Genomic DNA, 15,395 nt, shown 5'->3' on the forward strand with positions numbered 1-15,395 from the left:
TTCATGATCATCTATGGATATCCTATAATACTAGAATCTCTTATCAATTTCTTGATATATATATATATATATGAGACTAAATTAAGTGGTGATAGTCAATATTGATAGTTTCATAGTCCCATCCATGGATAATTTTTTATCATGTTTAATGCTAAATAATCGAATATTATATTATTTATTACGATTTGTCTCGATAAGTGTCTCATCACTATCGATGAAAATACTTATATTAAAAAAATCATCATCTAGTATATTAATTTTAGGTAGTAGTATTTAACTTTAGATTTCATGAATTTTAAATACTAGTATGCAGCATTAATTCCTATCCTTATTGTCTCGCCGTCTAGTGTCATGGATTTAGTGGGCCTGTCATCGAAACATTGGCCCAATAGGCTTTTGGGTCGGCCTATTAATAGCAGCCTAAATTGGGCCTAAACCTTGGCGTCGAACACCGTAGGGTGTCTCTGCCGGCGTCTCTTCCCATCGCTTGCTCATCAGCGACGAGTATGGCTCCGATTTCCTCGAAGGCGATCGCCGCGGCGGCCAGCAGCGGAAGGCTGAGGGGGGCGGCGGGTGGGAGAGGCTTCGAAAACTGTCTTGGCTACTCTAGTAAAGGCTTCCCCCCTTCCTTGTGCTGGTAAAGGCTTCGTCTTGGATCTTTCTCGTCTTGTTTCTTTTGTGTTAGGGTTGAATAAGATTCTTGCAATTGCTGCAAACAGCGAAATCTGTACAAATAATCCGTGGATATGAACTTTGGAATTCAGGAAGTTGAATTTAGAGACATAGACTGACCTAATTTGCTAGCAATAAGTTAGTGGATCTACAACTTTCTCAGATTAAGCCAGCATGTCTCATGATTCTGGTGTCAATTCTGCTGATTCTTCTTGTGTTTGTGTCTGTGTTGGTGTGCATTTCGCAACATGCACATTGAAGTGTGGATTGGATTATAGGGCTTCCATTTGTGTGTTCACAGTTGGGTACAGCTTCTTTGTGACTTGAGAGATCAGGGTTTGAGTCTCGAAAACAATCTCTTTAAAACGAAGGCAAGCGAGCATACATTAACCCTCCACGGACCTTGCATTGCCGGAGCCTCATTCAACCTTTTTATTTGTACGTTCACGGCTTATTGTTTGCACTTAGATCTTCATCGATTGCTTCTCATATTATCTTTCTCATATGCCATAAGTAAATACATAACTTGTTAAAGATCTCTCTATCTTTTATGTCTATGCATTTTTTTTTTGTCTGGTAATTTAGCACTCAAATAAGCACCAGAATGTAATTCACATGTTGTTGGCCTTGTACCAATGCTGTTTACACATGCATGAATTCTTACTCTTTTGTCAATAGAAGATATGTGACATTATTTTTGTTCACCGGTGGGAACGGAAAAAAAAAAAAAAAAAAACTAGAACAGGGATGAGGAAAGGAATTTGGAGGTTTCCTAGCATTATTGTTAAAAAACTCTCTATCCGTGAACTTAGGAATGGAGATGTTGTGGTGTCTTAGTAGGTAGGAGCATATCAACTAAAAAGTTGCTCGGTTTAAAATTGGGGAAATGCTGAGGAAGCTGGCACTGAAACAATGGAATTTGATGGTCCCAAGGGGATATGCCACATGCTGGGGATACCATTTTTTCTTTTCTTAATGGTCTTGTAAATCTTCTTGTAAACCATTATGATTTTTAGGTTTATAGCTGCCATGTATCTTTTAAGGGAAGCACTCAAAAGATTATTATTATTATTATATTTTGGTGGTCGATGCAGATTTCTCTTGGGCGGAACAAAAGTTCAGGGGATTGATTTTAGAAGTGGTCAATCGTACAATGATGATTTTGGTAGTAGGTTTGATGATCGATGAGAGTGAAACATCCAAAAGACATAAATTTAGTCAATAGTGGAAAATCGGTAAGATGTGTCTTCTTTCTATTTGGACTAAAGGATTTGATAATGTTACTGATGTAAGGTTGTTTCATGAATAACAAAGCCATACAATTGGCATCAGATAGCCACATTTTTAAGTAATCTATGTGCATTTTTTGCATCCCACATTATGTCATTATATACAGGAACTGATGAGTCACCAAAATAAATCTACCAATAGTTTTGCTTTATTGCATAGAATCTCTACTAGAAAATAAAGGCTATTTATTTGATGTCACAAGTGTATTAGAATTTTTATTAGTGAGTATGTGTTGTCTTATCTAAGAAACATGAAACATTAGACATGGGTTAATCACCATCCCCTGGATGGAACACTATCTAAGCATAAAGAGGATTCAAGAACTGTCTTGGTTACTCTAGTGAAGTGTGTTAGCTGATCTTAAAGAGTGACTTCCTACCTATGTGGCTTTGTCTTTTCATAGTTGTTGCTCATGCCATGTTGATGAGCTGATTAGTGAGAATCTCGTGTCTTCCTTTTCTGACAAACAAGTGTAACTGTGTCAAGTTATATTGTTATCAGTTTTCAATTGCAACATGAATAATGCCTAGTGAAGAGTAAATATTGGGTCTAATAGATACCCTCAACGAAATCTAGTCCCCATCTCTTAGATGGAACACTCCAACTAAATGTCAAAGAGAGGCTTCGGAAACTGTCTTGGCTACTCTAGCAAAGTCTGTTAGTTGATCTTAAAAAACAACTTTAAACCTATACGGTTTTATCTTTTCATCCATCTTGTTAATGTCATGTTAATTAACTGATTAGTAACTCTGTCAAGTCAGCTGAATGGTTTTGGTTTACTTTTTGATTGTTGATAGTAAGATGAATTCCGTCTTCATTACTCATCCTTTGTTAATGTCATGTTAATTAACCATCAACTTGTTCTACTAATAAGGGCACGCTCAAACTACTAACATATTCCATATCAGCTTCTATTTTAATTATTAGGTAAACTTTCAAAGTTGTATAACGTCGTCCATCTAAACTTGTGCTCATTCTGGCTTCCAATCTCCCTCCCTCTCAATAAATGTAACTACTCTTTGCAATTGTCTGTTCATCTATACTCAATTGATCATCACCATAAGTATGACCGGACATTTAGGATAAAGATTACCATCCATACATTTCTCTATACCTATCTTTCCATCGTGGCATGCATGCTTAAGATCAAAAGTTAGGATTGGAAGCCAAAAAAAGTGTGGAGAGTGATGAAAGGGCGATTGCTTATGATATCCGTTGCGGGCATTGATGACAAAGGCCTGATTCCGAGAGTGTGATGGATGACATGCTGGAGATAAAGATTTTAATTGGAAGCTAAAAGACAGTGTGGAGAGTGACGAAAGGGCTTCATCTCACGATATCGGTTGCGATATTGGTTGCGTGCTTTGAAAGATTATATGATTATTTCATCGTTACACTTTAATGACATTTCTGTGGCCATATACATCTAATAGAAGAAGAAAAAAGGTACTATTTAAGCTTTAAATAAAAGATTATAATAACCGCATTTGAATTACTTTGAAATAATAGAGGAATCTCCAAATTTACTAATAAACAATTAGAAAACTTGCCATATAGCTCTCTCATTTTCTTTTTCTTGCTTTGACTCAAACTTATCTACTTGGTTTAATAATGTGTGACTATTTTGTTATTATGTTGCTCGAGATAATGATTACTCATTCATAGAGAAAAAAAGAAAAAAACTAATACTAATTTGCTTGACATAATATAATTTGAAACTATGAGACAAATACTATGCCTCTCTCGATGGCATAAACTTTTGTTAACTCCAATCTTAATGCTTAGATCAAAAGTAGAAGATGTTTAATGATTATTAGAAGGAGAGTCGAATCATATCCTCGTTTGATTCAGACTCCATCCATGCATTAAAATAGTATTAATTAAAAAAATTTGACGGCCAATATCAACTACCGATTATGAGTTTGGTACAATTTATTGATAGATTAGACATTTAGAATTTAATCAAATCCGTGATCGTTATATTTTCTATAATCTGGCAATCATTTTGATTGTTGCATCATTTCGGACAAAGGTGAAAATAAGAATTGAGTGTTAGTTGGAAAAGTTTCAAGTATGCGTACTCTAAAATAATATAGAACGTATAAACAAATAAAAGAAAAAGGAAGAGAGAGTAAGAGAGGCATGATCTTGAAGATTGGAATATCAGAGTCCCAAGGAACGGCAAGGAACAATAAAAACTTCTCTAACAAGGAAGGATTATTCTATGAAATGTTGACATGGATTGTGTTTGGCACTTTGTCGGTTAAAGTAACGTCCAATCATCTCTTTTATAGTTGCTAGCATTTCATGCTTGGGGACAAAGGTTAAGATCGGAAATGAAAAAGAATTATAATGTGAGGAAAGTGCTTTATTTAGAGGAGATTTACCATTGATTCCAAGAGTGTGTTGGTGTGGGTGGCAAACACTTTAATGAGTAGCCACAACATTAATAATAATAATAATAATAATAATAATAATAATAAAAGTAGAAGAATCATCGTGATCCAATAAACAAACCAAGTATCGATGCTCATCAATCACAATATACATCTCTAGCGCTCTCACCCCCACCTCACGCAACCAAAACATCAAAGGCCGGAGCGAAAGACGAGGTGGAGCGAAAGCATGGAGGGAGTGGATTTGCGGCACATACTCTTGGATTTGCTGCCGTCGTCTGATATGACGGAGCGATGTCGAGAGCTATGTATCCACCATCATCTGCAGAAGATTATTCCTGACCTTTGGGCCTTCAATGCAGTCATTCGGGATGCGATGATACGTGCGGGGACGCAGCCGGACGTGGAGATGTGGATGGTGGATGCGGGTGCAGCCATTGCGGACGTCCTAAACCTGCTCGACCGGATCTTGGAGTGGACGGGGGAGGGCAGCGGCACCGTCGAATCCCTTGTTGCGCTCCTTCCGAGTGGCTTTTCGTCTTTCTATTCTGCACGAGCTCAAGGAGATGGGGCTCAGGTTGAAGGACCTCGTCCGTCGGGGGTCTGCCTTGGACCTCCGGAAGGAGATGATGGATGCCATGGATCCATGCGATGAAGAGTACTCCTATGTCCTAGGAGATGAAGTGGTGGGAAGAGACGAGGACAGAGATAATATTTATAGAGATCCTTCGGCAGAATCAATCATCCAGCAACAACGGTGAGCCCTTCGTCATTCAGATCCGTGATGAAGGGTGGTCGTCGATGGGGAATACAACCCTGGCTCGGATGATTTACCACCACCCCTGGGTGCGCCAACATTTCCATCATCGAATCTGGGTGGACGTTTCCACCGACTTATCTTGGGATCAACTAAGCATCGGGAGAGAATTTGCAAGATGCATCACGGGAGACTCGTGCGACCATCTGCAATCACACCAAGCTATCTGGCTACTTGTGAATGAATGGCTCGGCCAAAGAAGATACTTTCTCATCTTGAATGACATATACTGTGATGGGGCGAAAGAAAATTGGGATCAACTAAAGCACAACCTTTTGCATGTGGGTGGAATCGGAAGTACAGTGATCATCACCACCAAACACACTACCGAATATACTAGTTGGCGTATAGATATTGCTTCTTATCAAAATATATTTGGGTCCAAAGACTAATTGTTGTATGGCCTATCAGAGGATGCTTGGATAAAACTGTTCATGAGAGACACATTCATTGGGTCAGCGCAGGACAAAGCGAACACTTGTACCATAAATTTTCTACTTCAATTTGCGGAGCAACAATACCAAACACTTTAAGGGTGAAACAATTAGTGGCAAAAAACTTGATGGCTCTCCCTTGCTGGCAAAGACGTTGGGCTCAATATTCAGGTACGCTGAGGTAAGTCGATGGCAAGAAGTAGCAGATGCTTTGTCTTCTTACTCACATGTTAGACGCCATCAGCATTTTGAATTAATGAGCCTCCAAAATCTTTCAACTAAACCCGCACGATTACGAATCTATAGATCATTGTACCACTTAAGTCGGTTTGGTTATTTAATGGAAGACTACATGCATATGATGATCGCTGAAGACCTTATGCCACAACAATCATTTGATACTGAGAAAATGTATCGATTGATCGGTGATCTTGAGTTAGAATTCGCAATGTTGGGCTCAGATTACTATCTGACGACATGGATTGGTCAAGATTCAATAAGAATCCCGAAACAATGTTGTCATCTATGCTTGCTTGTCGGTGATGCATCTACGTTGGAGTTTCCAACCGCCTTATCAGCAGGGGCCACAAAGAGATTAAGAACTTTGATTGTGCAAACGAAGGAAGAGTTTCTTAAAGAAGGTGAAAAGTGTCAAATCACAGAGATCCCATCAGCCATGTTTATCAATCTGGTACATTTACGAATATTACATTTATCACATTGTAGGATCCAACAGTTACCTAATACAGTTGGCAAGTTAGTTAGCTTGAGATACCTCAACCTTTCCTACACCGAGATCCAATCACTTCCTAAATATTTCTCTAACCTTCAAAATTTGAAGATCCTAAAGTTGGCTCATTGCGAAGAATTCCAAAAACTACCCGAATGGATCTACAAACTCAAGAAATTATTGATTTTAAAACTAGCTTATTGTCAGAAGCTTCAAATGCTTCCTGAGTCGATAATCGCCCTTACAAATTTACAAGAGTTAGATGTCGAAGGTTGTCAATCATTCAAGAAATTACCTGAAGGTTTGGATAACATGAAAAAATTGACAATGCTAAATGTGGACAAATGTGTGTCCTTGACTCGATTGCCCCATGGAATAGGACAATTGACTAACCTTCAAAAGTTATCAGTGCATGCTACAACTGATAGACTTGCAAGTATAATCCTAGAGTTACAGAGTTTAACAAATCTTAAAGAACTTCGTCTGAAAAAAATTGAACTATCAAGCACAAAGGATGCTCGAGCCTTAAAGTTAAATGATAAACAATTTCTCATGTGTTTGGCACTATGTTGGGAGTGGTGTGATATAGAAGTTGCATTAGCTTTTGATGCAACATTATTACATGAGCAGGTACTAGAAGACCTGAAACCTAACATAGCTTTGAAGAATCTAGAAATTGTTTCTTATATGGGGAAGAAACTCCCGAGCTGGATGGCATGCAAAGAAGGAAATCTGTGGTATTTGAGAGAGATTAAACTCGTCAATCTCAGGAAATGTGAAAGGCTACCACCGCTTGGACAACTATATTACCTTGAGACTGTTGAGATAAGTGGCATGGATTCAATTAGTGCAGTGGATGATGCATTCTATGGTGATGGTAATGGTGATGGTGACACATTTCCTAGATTGAAAACCCTCATATTCTCAGAAATGCCTATGCTGGAGAGATGGCTGGAGGCAAAAGGTGAAGGTGACATTTTCCCGAAGCTCAAGAGGTTGATACTAATCCAGTGTCCAAAATTCAAGGAATTGCATGTGCGACCATCATCAAGAAGACTCACATTCCTTAGACTTGAACTATGGTTGAATAATGACAAGTTGCTGAGCTCTGAATTTGTAGGTTGGCAGAACCTTATACATGTCAGAATCTTGAAGATAACCGGGTGTGAAGAGCTGATGAGGTGCTTACCACAGGGAATCAAGCATCTCAAGTCCCTTTATCGTTTGGAGATTATCCGATGCAACAATTTGATCTCTTTGCCGGATTGGTTGGCAGAACTCACAATTTTTTATCCGTCGAAAGAACACAGAGTTCCTATTAACTTGGTTGTACGAGATTGCATCATGCTGTCATTCATTCCCGAGAGGCTCAAACAATCGCCCTATATTCGCATGACGATTGAACGCTGTCCAAAGTTGGGGCTCTAACCGGCAAAGCATATGTCCATCCGTCTTCTTCATCGATTTGCAAGTGTGTGTGTTGACCCAAGTGAAGTCATCCATCCATGGGAGGCAATCCTTCTTAATCTAATAATGTATGTATGCCCTCCAACTCTCTCTCTCTCTCTCTCTCTCTCTCTCTCTCTCTCTCTCTCTCTCTCTGGTATAATAAACTTGTTAATGTTTGCATCTCACTTCCACATTTGCTCTGCTCTGATAGTATTGGTTTGCATCTCACTGCCACATTTGCTCTGCTCTGATAGTATTGGTTTACATCTCACTTCAATCATTTTTTGACGTTAGCAAGTACGTAATTTGCCGTTTCTAAGATTGCTTGCAAGACTAATATGAACTTACTAACCTAACACAATAAAATTGTAGCATAAAAATTAATCTTCATACTTCCCTTTCGATCTGAATGCTGCGCCTACATAACTACTTGCTTAAAAACTAAAGAAAGATCTTAAAATAATTTGAAACTGATTGGGTTTTGGCCCAAATAAATAGCAAAGAACAATGAAAAATAAGATAATTTTTTTAAATAATTCGGGGTGACCAAATCAACTTACAAGATGTTAGATGAGGTGTAGTGGATGGGAACATTTTAGACATACTCCTAGCAAAATATGTAAAAGTAAATTGGTTATGCACTACAGAAATTATATTGCGTAAGTCCGTCGATCTTAATAAAAAGGATGAGAGGATGAGATTATTATCTAACGAAATTGATTGTCTTGTAGAATTATTTTTTGTGTTTTTTCCTTCTTTTTTATGTTGGATGAGATCTTTCCTAAACACTTGATTCTCTTGAAGTTAGGGACTGATTTGCTGAATAAGATTTTTTTCTTACTAAGTCACATTGCCAAGTCTGATTTGATGAGGATAATACATCGTGAATAGTAAATGGCTATTTTGCAATTTTCAATTTTCATTATTCATCGGAATGTATTATAATATATAAAGGTGGCAAAGAGAGAGATGGGTGGTAGTTTTAGGTTTAATTAGATAAAACCTATATATATATATATATATATATATATATATATATATATATATATATATATATATATATATATATATATATATATATATATATATATATGAAAAATGTTGCTCCTTCGTGACTAAGAAGACCAAAAACACAATATAAACACAAACGATGTGTACAGATACAACCATCAAAACGATGTGGACACAATACGGTTGGATTTGGTTGATGATATCCATAAATTTTGCTTACTTCAAAGTCCAACAATGAGTAATTTGGAGCAGAATAAGCATAGATGAAAAACTAGAATATATTCACTTCGAGAGAAAGATTCATTATGCATTGGCCTTACAACCAACAACAATGGTGGTATGTACAGTATGACTATAAAGGTTGGCTTCTATCACTTATTGATACATCTACATGAGGAACTGATGATTGCTAATCTCATGAAGCAGACCCCTTCAGCTTCTGGACCTCAAGCTCATGTTCTGCTACCATGATACATGAATCTGACTCCAGAGTTGATGTAGTGTTCTTGTCTCTCGATAAAGATGCTATGGACGAAGTCAGCTTATCCGCGGTGCATTGCACGTCAGGAGCGATACCAACCTGATCGATATCATGCAGAGCTGGTGACAAATACTTGGCGACAGTGATGAATAGAGCCGATCCATCATGCAGTTCAGTCACGCTCTGCACCATAGAAAAAGGTAAATACCTATACATTCCATGTATTCAAGTTCACGAGACAATCTAGATGATGAAACACATGTGCCTATTGAAATGGGTTTTATGGGGCATCTCTTTGGGAGTTGGATTTCCACTAATAGTCATCAAAATTACTTATTTTACTGACTTCATAGAATGTGCCAATTGCAGGAAATTAGATACTATTTACTTTCGTGCAACAGTTTAAAGAAATTACCTGAATTTTTCCTTTTCCAAATGTTGTATGACCAACAAGAATTGCACGCCCATTATCATGTAATGCCCCTGCAAGGATTTCACTCGCACTGGCACTCCCTTCATTAACCTGCATTGACAAATCCGAAGCACATATCGTTTAGCTGATGTACTACTATGTTTTCCCAGCACTGCAAGTTTAGTGCATATGAAGATGCAGTAAAACATCACAACTAGAACAAAAGGAATAACAAGTTCAAGTTAACAATTATAACCTGCAGCCAATGATGAAGGATAAGAGCATGGAGCACATCGAGAAATCAAAGATATGTTTCTTTCTAGAATTTAATATTGGTAGAATAGAAAACAGGGAGGGAGAAGACCACTCTGATTCCCCAGGCATATTTGCTATCAACTTAGGGATAAGCTGACAAGAACAACTGGGATCAGGACACAGCTGAAAGGACTTGAAGATGTTAGGAACTTAGATTCAATTAGTTCCATAGGATACACAAATGTGCAGAGAGAAATAGTTGTCGAATAATTTAAGATGTGTGAAAATCACTTTAAGAGTATTTTCAAGATAAATAGTGGTTAAAATAATAATAATAATTAAGTTGCCATGACGTGGAATCGGGACAGTGGGTAAGAACAATGTTTAAGGATGAAGTTCCAGGTCAACTAGTTTGGAAGTGATACATGAGTGAAACTTACAAGCACCACAAGTGGATCATGTGTTAAAGCATGCCCATCGACCATATTGATGGGTAACATATTTCCTTCGCGATCAATAGTGTTTACAAGAGTCTCATCACCGTCTAGCCACATCTGGGCAACATCCAATCCAGCTTTGACCAGACCTCCCTGTAAAAATCATTTAATATAGGATTTTAACAAGTTAAAATTTTAACTTAACTGTGTAAATATGGCGAATGAGTGATGACATTATGACCTACCGGATTATTGCGCAAATCTAGGATGTATGACTGGACACCTTGATCTTCCATTTCTAAAATAACATTCTCCATTTCAGCAGCAGCATTCTGATCAACAATATTCCATGCATATATCAATACCAAGGTGAAATAAACTAGATATGTACCAGCTCTAGGATTAAACTTTCATCTGATTCCAAAATAAAATAATAATTATGCATGAATGAAAGGAAACTATGAAATAGTTATTTTGATATCAAAAACTTGCATCAAATACGAATTATGGCAATAGATTAGCTTCAAAAGTCGCACCTGAGAGAATGCAGAAAGCCTAACATATCCAGTCTTCAGCTCATGGCCATCGATTGATATGTGGGAGATGATTGTACTAGATATAGGTGAAAGATTAATAACCTCACGAGGTAGTTGTACCTTTAATCCAAACAACAAAGCTGAAATCAGGACTCTAGCCACAGAATCAGAAATAGATAGGAAAGGTAACATGGAATTGGTTGAGTATAAAATTTTGGCAAGAGCTTGGTCACAGGTATGACTGCATTGAGTAAAGGATTTGTAAACAGATATGATGCAAGGAGGCAATACCTCTCTTAGCCCATTGCCAATTCCACTTTCTGCTCCCTGGCAAGTTAGATAAATGAAATTAGGTAAAGCGCTGATATCATATTCAAGAGTATACAACTCTATTCCTTCCGGTGTGCACAACTTAACAAAGAAAATCTAAGAGGTTTATCCCTTTATCCTATCCGTACTCCATTCGTATGTCATTGAACCAAAAATGAATAGCTTTCCAGAAAGTTTAACATCAGTTGTGATGTCATAAGATATTCACGATCATATTCTTCAATAACAAGAATATTTTTTTGTGTTAATTAATGGCACTGGATATAGGAACTATATATCATTTAGTGGCAGAAATAAGTATGACTTTTATTCTCAAAGGATAGGCTATCCCTAAAGCACCCTGTGACAGCTAATAGCAATGTTACATTAACATAAATTCTACCACCATATATCCGCTTCATGTACTTCTGGGCCATTAACTTCATTGTCTTGAAAACAAAATTTTTTGATGAAGAAATAGAGGGACAGAGAGACATACTCCACTATGAAGCTTCACTCTGACAGTAGTGCCAACACGTCCTCGAAGCTTGCGGGCTGCTGCCTCACTACCTAACCCAGCAAGGTTCTCTCCTAAAATAAGGACAAATCGACGTTTGATCAGATCAACCAAGCTGCAATGAACTCATGCAATTTAAAGTCAATAATTAGCCACACTCAAGGTAGGTTCACTTAGCATCTTGATGCTTTGACATACATGTTTGTTCTACAGGCAGAATAGAGATGTAGTGTCAAACTATAGTATATTGACTGTGTTGTTATGATGCTTGAGCTGCCAAAAGAAATGTTGGAGCTTCTCAGAAAGAATGATTTTGGGTTACACAAACAATAAAAGAACATAGATTTACCTATATAAATGTAATTAGCAAGAAGCAAGATGTAATTTGAGGTAAAGTTCATGGGTGGAAGCTTATGTTCTGAAATGACATCAAAAGAACAGAAAACTTCTGTAATCACACTTACCATCAATCTCAATTAGCTCATCTCCTTCATGTATACCAGCTCGGTCAGCAGGGCTTCCCTCAATACAAGACAAAACAACCTGAGACATCATTGGCATTTATTAGCAAATACGTATATCAGCAATGTTCAAGTTCCTGCATCAATTTCACATCAGCTATTTATTTTTTAACTAAAATTGTTACATATAAATTTGCATAATGGCCTTCTCCCATCAACTTGCTACACCTATCATAATTGTAATATTTTCGTTTATGAATAACATACAATACAAATATGGTAAAATGCCATTAATACCCATTACAATATAAAAAATATAGAATGCCACAGGATACATATCAGATAGAACATGTACCAACATGACAAAGGTTCACTAACCAAGTTGCCTGATTTTGGTTCAACATTTATAAATAGCCCAACCCCTTGCAAATTTCCATCACTGCCAATTCTGAAACTTTGATATTCCTGCATGATTGGAAGTTGAAACAGTAATCAGTAAGGCATTTTATAACCTATATGCATAAGTCAAATTTCTCCAATGAATGCGAAAGTCTCACAGTATTGAGTAGAATACACTATGACAAAAGGAATCAAATACTATGTATACCAAAACTACTTTCTTAGACCATGTCATGGTAGACTGATCATGAACAAAAAATATACATCTTTAGCAGATACCAGACATGATATGTAATTACAGTATAATTTCAGCTTCAGGATACTCCGAACTAAAGACCACATGCATGAGAAGGATCATATCCATGATAGTTACAAAAGGGGAAGAAAGTGTTTCTGTGGAAACATAGTACCTTTGGGCTGATAATTCTCGTAAAAGGATCACCAAGAGTTGCAAGCATTCCACTGATTTTATTGTATGCTGCATCTGCGGACTTAAGTGGAAACATTTCGACCATGGTCTGCTGCAACTTTAAGTCCCAATCTGTATCAGAACAACTTCTTGTCAAGTAAGTCTCAAAGCCATCTAAATATTAGTATGATACTAGACAGAGTGGATTGGTCTCATATAATATACACTGCCCTGAGTGAACCAGGAAATAGAAACAACCAAAAAGGACCAATACTGGTAGAAATTTGAAAACACCAATTGGTGAGATCAGCTTGAAAATGTAAATTCATTGGTACAAATATCTACATTATCTCCAAGCTGCTAGTAAAAACTAGCCCAGATTGTGTGCGCTGAAGTAGCAGCAGCAGCATATCCATTCACTAGCAAACAAAAACATCAACAGAATTGAGGCTTTTCTGAATTTACAGGCCAGAAAGAGGAGGGTGGAAGGAAGAGAGAGATCAAACAAGTATGAGAAAACAGCATGATAAAGGAATTTCTGACAAGGCCAGAAAGAGGAGACCGGGAGGAGGCAGATCAAGCAGGTAGGAGAAAGGTTAAAGTCTCATCACACTGGAATAATTGGTTCATAAAGATCATAAAGCAAAATCCAAATGGAATAGATTAATTATATTGTTACTGGCTTACTGCACAAGATAAATCTTAACGTGTTGTGATATCATAAGCAGTCAGCATATAATACCTAAAGAGTACCTGAAAGTTACTTCTCGTAGAGCTAATCAAAAATAAATTGCAATCACAGAAGTGTCAAAAGAATCATATACTAGTACTTCTCATGGTAAGTGCCTTATAGGTGCTATATCCGTAAGTATTTCCACACCTATGAAGATTGAAAAAGAAAAGTCAAATGAATCTATGGAATGAAAAAGATTCTTACTTCTCATCTTTTCTCTGGATAAAGCATGTCAAGAAACTTGAAGGCTCGTAAAGGCTTTGATGTTTTTTCTTTTCCTCCTTTTTTTAACATGTGATATCTACCCCTAGAAGTTGTCCCAACAAGAACAATTATTTAATCAAGTAGTTAGATGAAACTCTTGTACGAGTACCAGACTATGACTGGACTTTGTGGTGGCTTATTTGAATTAATTGTCATTTGAAACTCACGTTTATAGTCAACCAGACAAAAAATCCCAACACGGAACAACTAAATTGACATGAAAGAGATTCCAACATGAAAGTCACCTTGGTGGTTAAAAGTAGGATCGATGAAGGTCTCCCGAATCAATCCCCAAGCCTCAACAAGAGTTCTCTGAACCGTGTTCACCTGAAGGAGAAGACACAGACCCACTAAGCGGAAAACAGAGCAAATGCATGCTGGCAAGAGAAATGCTGAGATCATTTTGCACGTAAATGAAGCGCAAAAACATGTCAATTCTTCCTCGAAACTGGCGATTCACCCACCAAAACTGCTACCAATAATTCAGGGATCCAAAAAATACCATCTTGCATGCAATTATGTGAAAGAAAACTGTTTTGCATGTAATTACTCGTGCTACAACATATCATGATGGTTCCTCTAAACTTGTGTCCAGTTGAAGCATTAGATAGGCATTCAGTTGGATATAAACACTAGCCTCGCGTGCTCGAGAAACAGGGAAGGCAACGGTAAGAGACTCGGCGAGGGCGGGTGCGTCGCAGCCACAGACGGCCATCACGGCCGCTGCCGCCGCCGCGGCAGCGAAACCGGAGGCGGCCTTCTCGAGTACTCCGTTGGAGGTCCTGTCGGATCCATCGGCTTCGCATCGGAGCTCCGATTTCTTCCTCGGGAGGGCCCATAGATTCGTGCCGTTGCGGAATCTCTGGCGAACCGGGAACCTCCTGGGTGAGGGACCGGGGAGTTTCGAGAGTGGAGCGGACGCCAGGCGCCGGAGGCCGAGCTCTGGCTTCGGTGTTGTGAGGAAATTCATGGGAGGCAATCGCACTCTCTCTTTCTCTCTCCCTCTTCCTCTCCCTATTAGGGTTGGGTTGGAGGAAGAGGAGGACGGACGAGTTGGGTACGCCGGAGGGCGACGGAAGGGTTGTGGCGGACAAATAGGGAGGAGGAGGATTCTGGTGGGGCCCACTGGGAATCCGTTACATTGTGGTCGTGGTGGTCTCCCGTCGGGGTTTCTCACTATAGCAGCTCTTTTATGAGCCCTTGTTATAATTACACTAATTTTTACCCGCTCCAGGATTCCAGATCTTCGATGGGTCCCACATATATACTTCAATTAACGGAGGTACCTGAGAGGCTGAAGATCGAGAAGTACGTTTACACCAACGAAGGCGAGTCAGCAACGGAACACTACCATTGCGTTTGGCGAAGACGTGTACGCATATT

The 15,395-nt window shown here is 38.3% G+C and overlaps 2 protein-coding genes and 1 long non-coding RNA gene across 3 annotated transcripts; 2 read left to right on the forward strand and 1 right to left on the reverse strand.

Moving 5' to 3' along the window:
* The first annotated feature begins 452 nt into the window (after window positions 1–452).
* On the forward strand, window positions 453–2,043 carry LOC135658678 (uncharacterized). The gene is made up of 2 exons (XR_010505542.1): window positions 453–637; window positions 1,767–2,043. It is a non-coding gene; the product is annotated as an uncharacterized LOC135658678 (long non-coding RNA).
* Window positions 2,044–5,961: 3,918 nt separating this feature from the next.
* Window positions 5,962–7,865, forward strand: LOC135658698 (disease resistance protein RGA2-like). Its single transcript, XM_065176165.1, has one exon. It carries the CDS (start codon window positions 5,962–5,964, stop codon window positions 7,765–7,767), a length of 1,806 nt encoding a protein of 601 aa, XP_065032237.1. The 3' UTR covers window positions 7,768–7,865.
* Window positions 7,866–9,059: 1,194 nt separating this feature from the next.
* Window positions 9,060–15,087, reverse strand: LOC135658739 (carboxyl-terminal-processing peptidase 3, chloroplastic-like). Its single transcript, XM_065176225.1, has 12 exons — window positions 14,650–15,087; window positions 14,258–14,339; window positions 13,017–13,147; window positions 12,586–12,672; window positions 12,211–12,289; window positions 11,729–11,820; window positions 11,212–11,247; window positions 10,921–11,040; window positions 10,630–10,716; window positions 10,388–10,537; window positions 9,696–9,803; window positions 9,060–9,463 (listed from the first exon to the last, which is right to left on the reverse strand). Exons 1-12 carry the CDS (start codon window positions 14,980–14,982, stop codon window positions 9,215–9,217), a joined length of 1,554 nt encoding a protein of 517 aa, XP_065032297.1. The 5' UTR covers window positions 14,983–15,087; the 3' UTR covers window positions 9,060–9,214.
* Window positions 15,088–15,395: the final 308 nt, after the last annotated feature.

This window comes from Musa acuminata, unplaced genomic scaffold (genome assembly GCF_036884655.1).
Source record: "Musa acuminata AAA Group cultivar baxijiao unplaced genomic scaffold, Cavendish_Baxijiao_AAA HiC_scaffold_412, whole genome shotgun sequence".
Lineage (NCBI taxonomy): Eukaryota > Viridiplantae > Streptophyta > Magnoliopsida > Zingiberales > Musaceae > Musa > Musa acuminata.

Excerpts from the sequence above, each read along its gene's own strand:
- LOC135658698 (XM_065176165.1), top strand. The coding sequence starts at position 5,962 with ATGCATATGATGATCGCTGAAGACCTTATGCCACAACAATCATTTGAT.
- LOC135658739 (XM_065176225.1), bottom strand. The coding sequence starts at position 14,982 with ATGAATTTCCTCACAACACCGAAGCCAGAGCTCGGCCTCCGGCGCCTG. Across the intron at positions 11,041-11,211 it reads TTGGCAATGGGCTAAGAGAG|GTACAACTACCTCGTGAGGT; the intron begins GTATTGCCTCCT and ends TTTGGATTAAAG. Across the intron at positions 10,717-10,920 it reads GGCTTTCTGCATTCTCTCAG|AATGCTGCTGCTGAAATGGA; the intron begins GTGCGACTTTTG and ends ATTGTTGATCAG.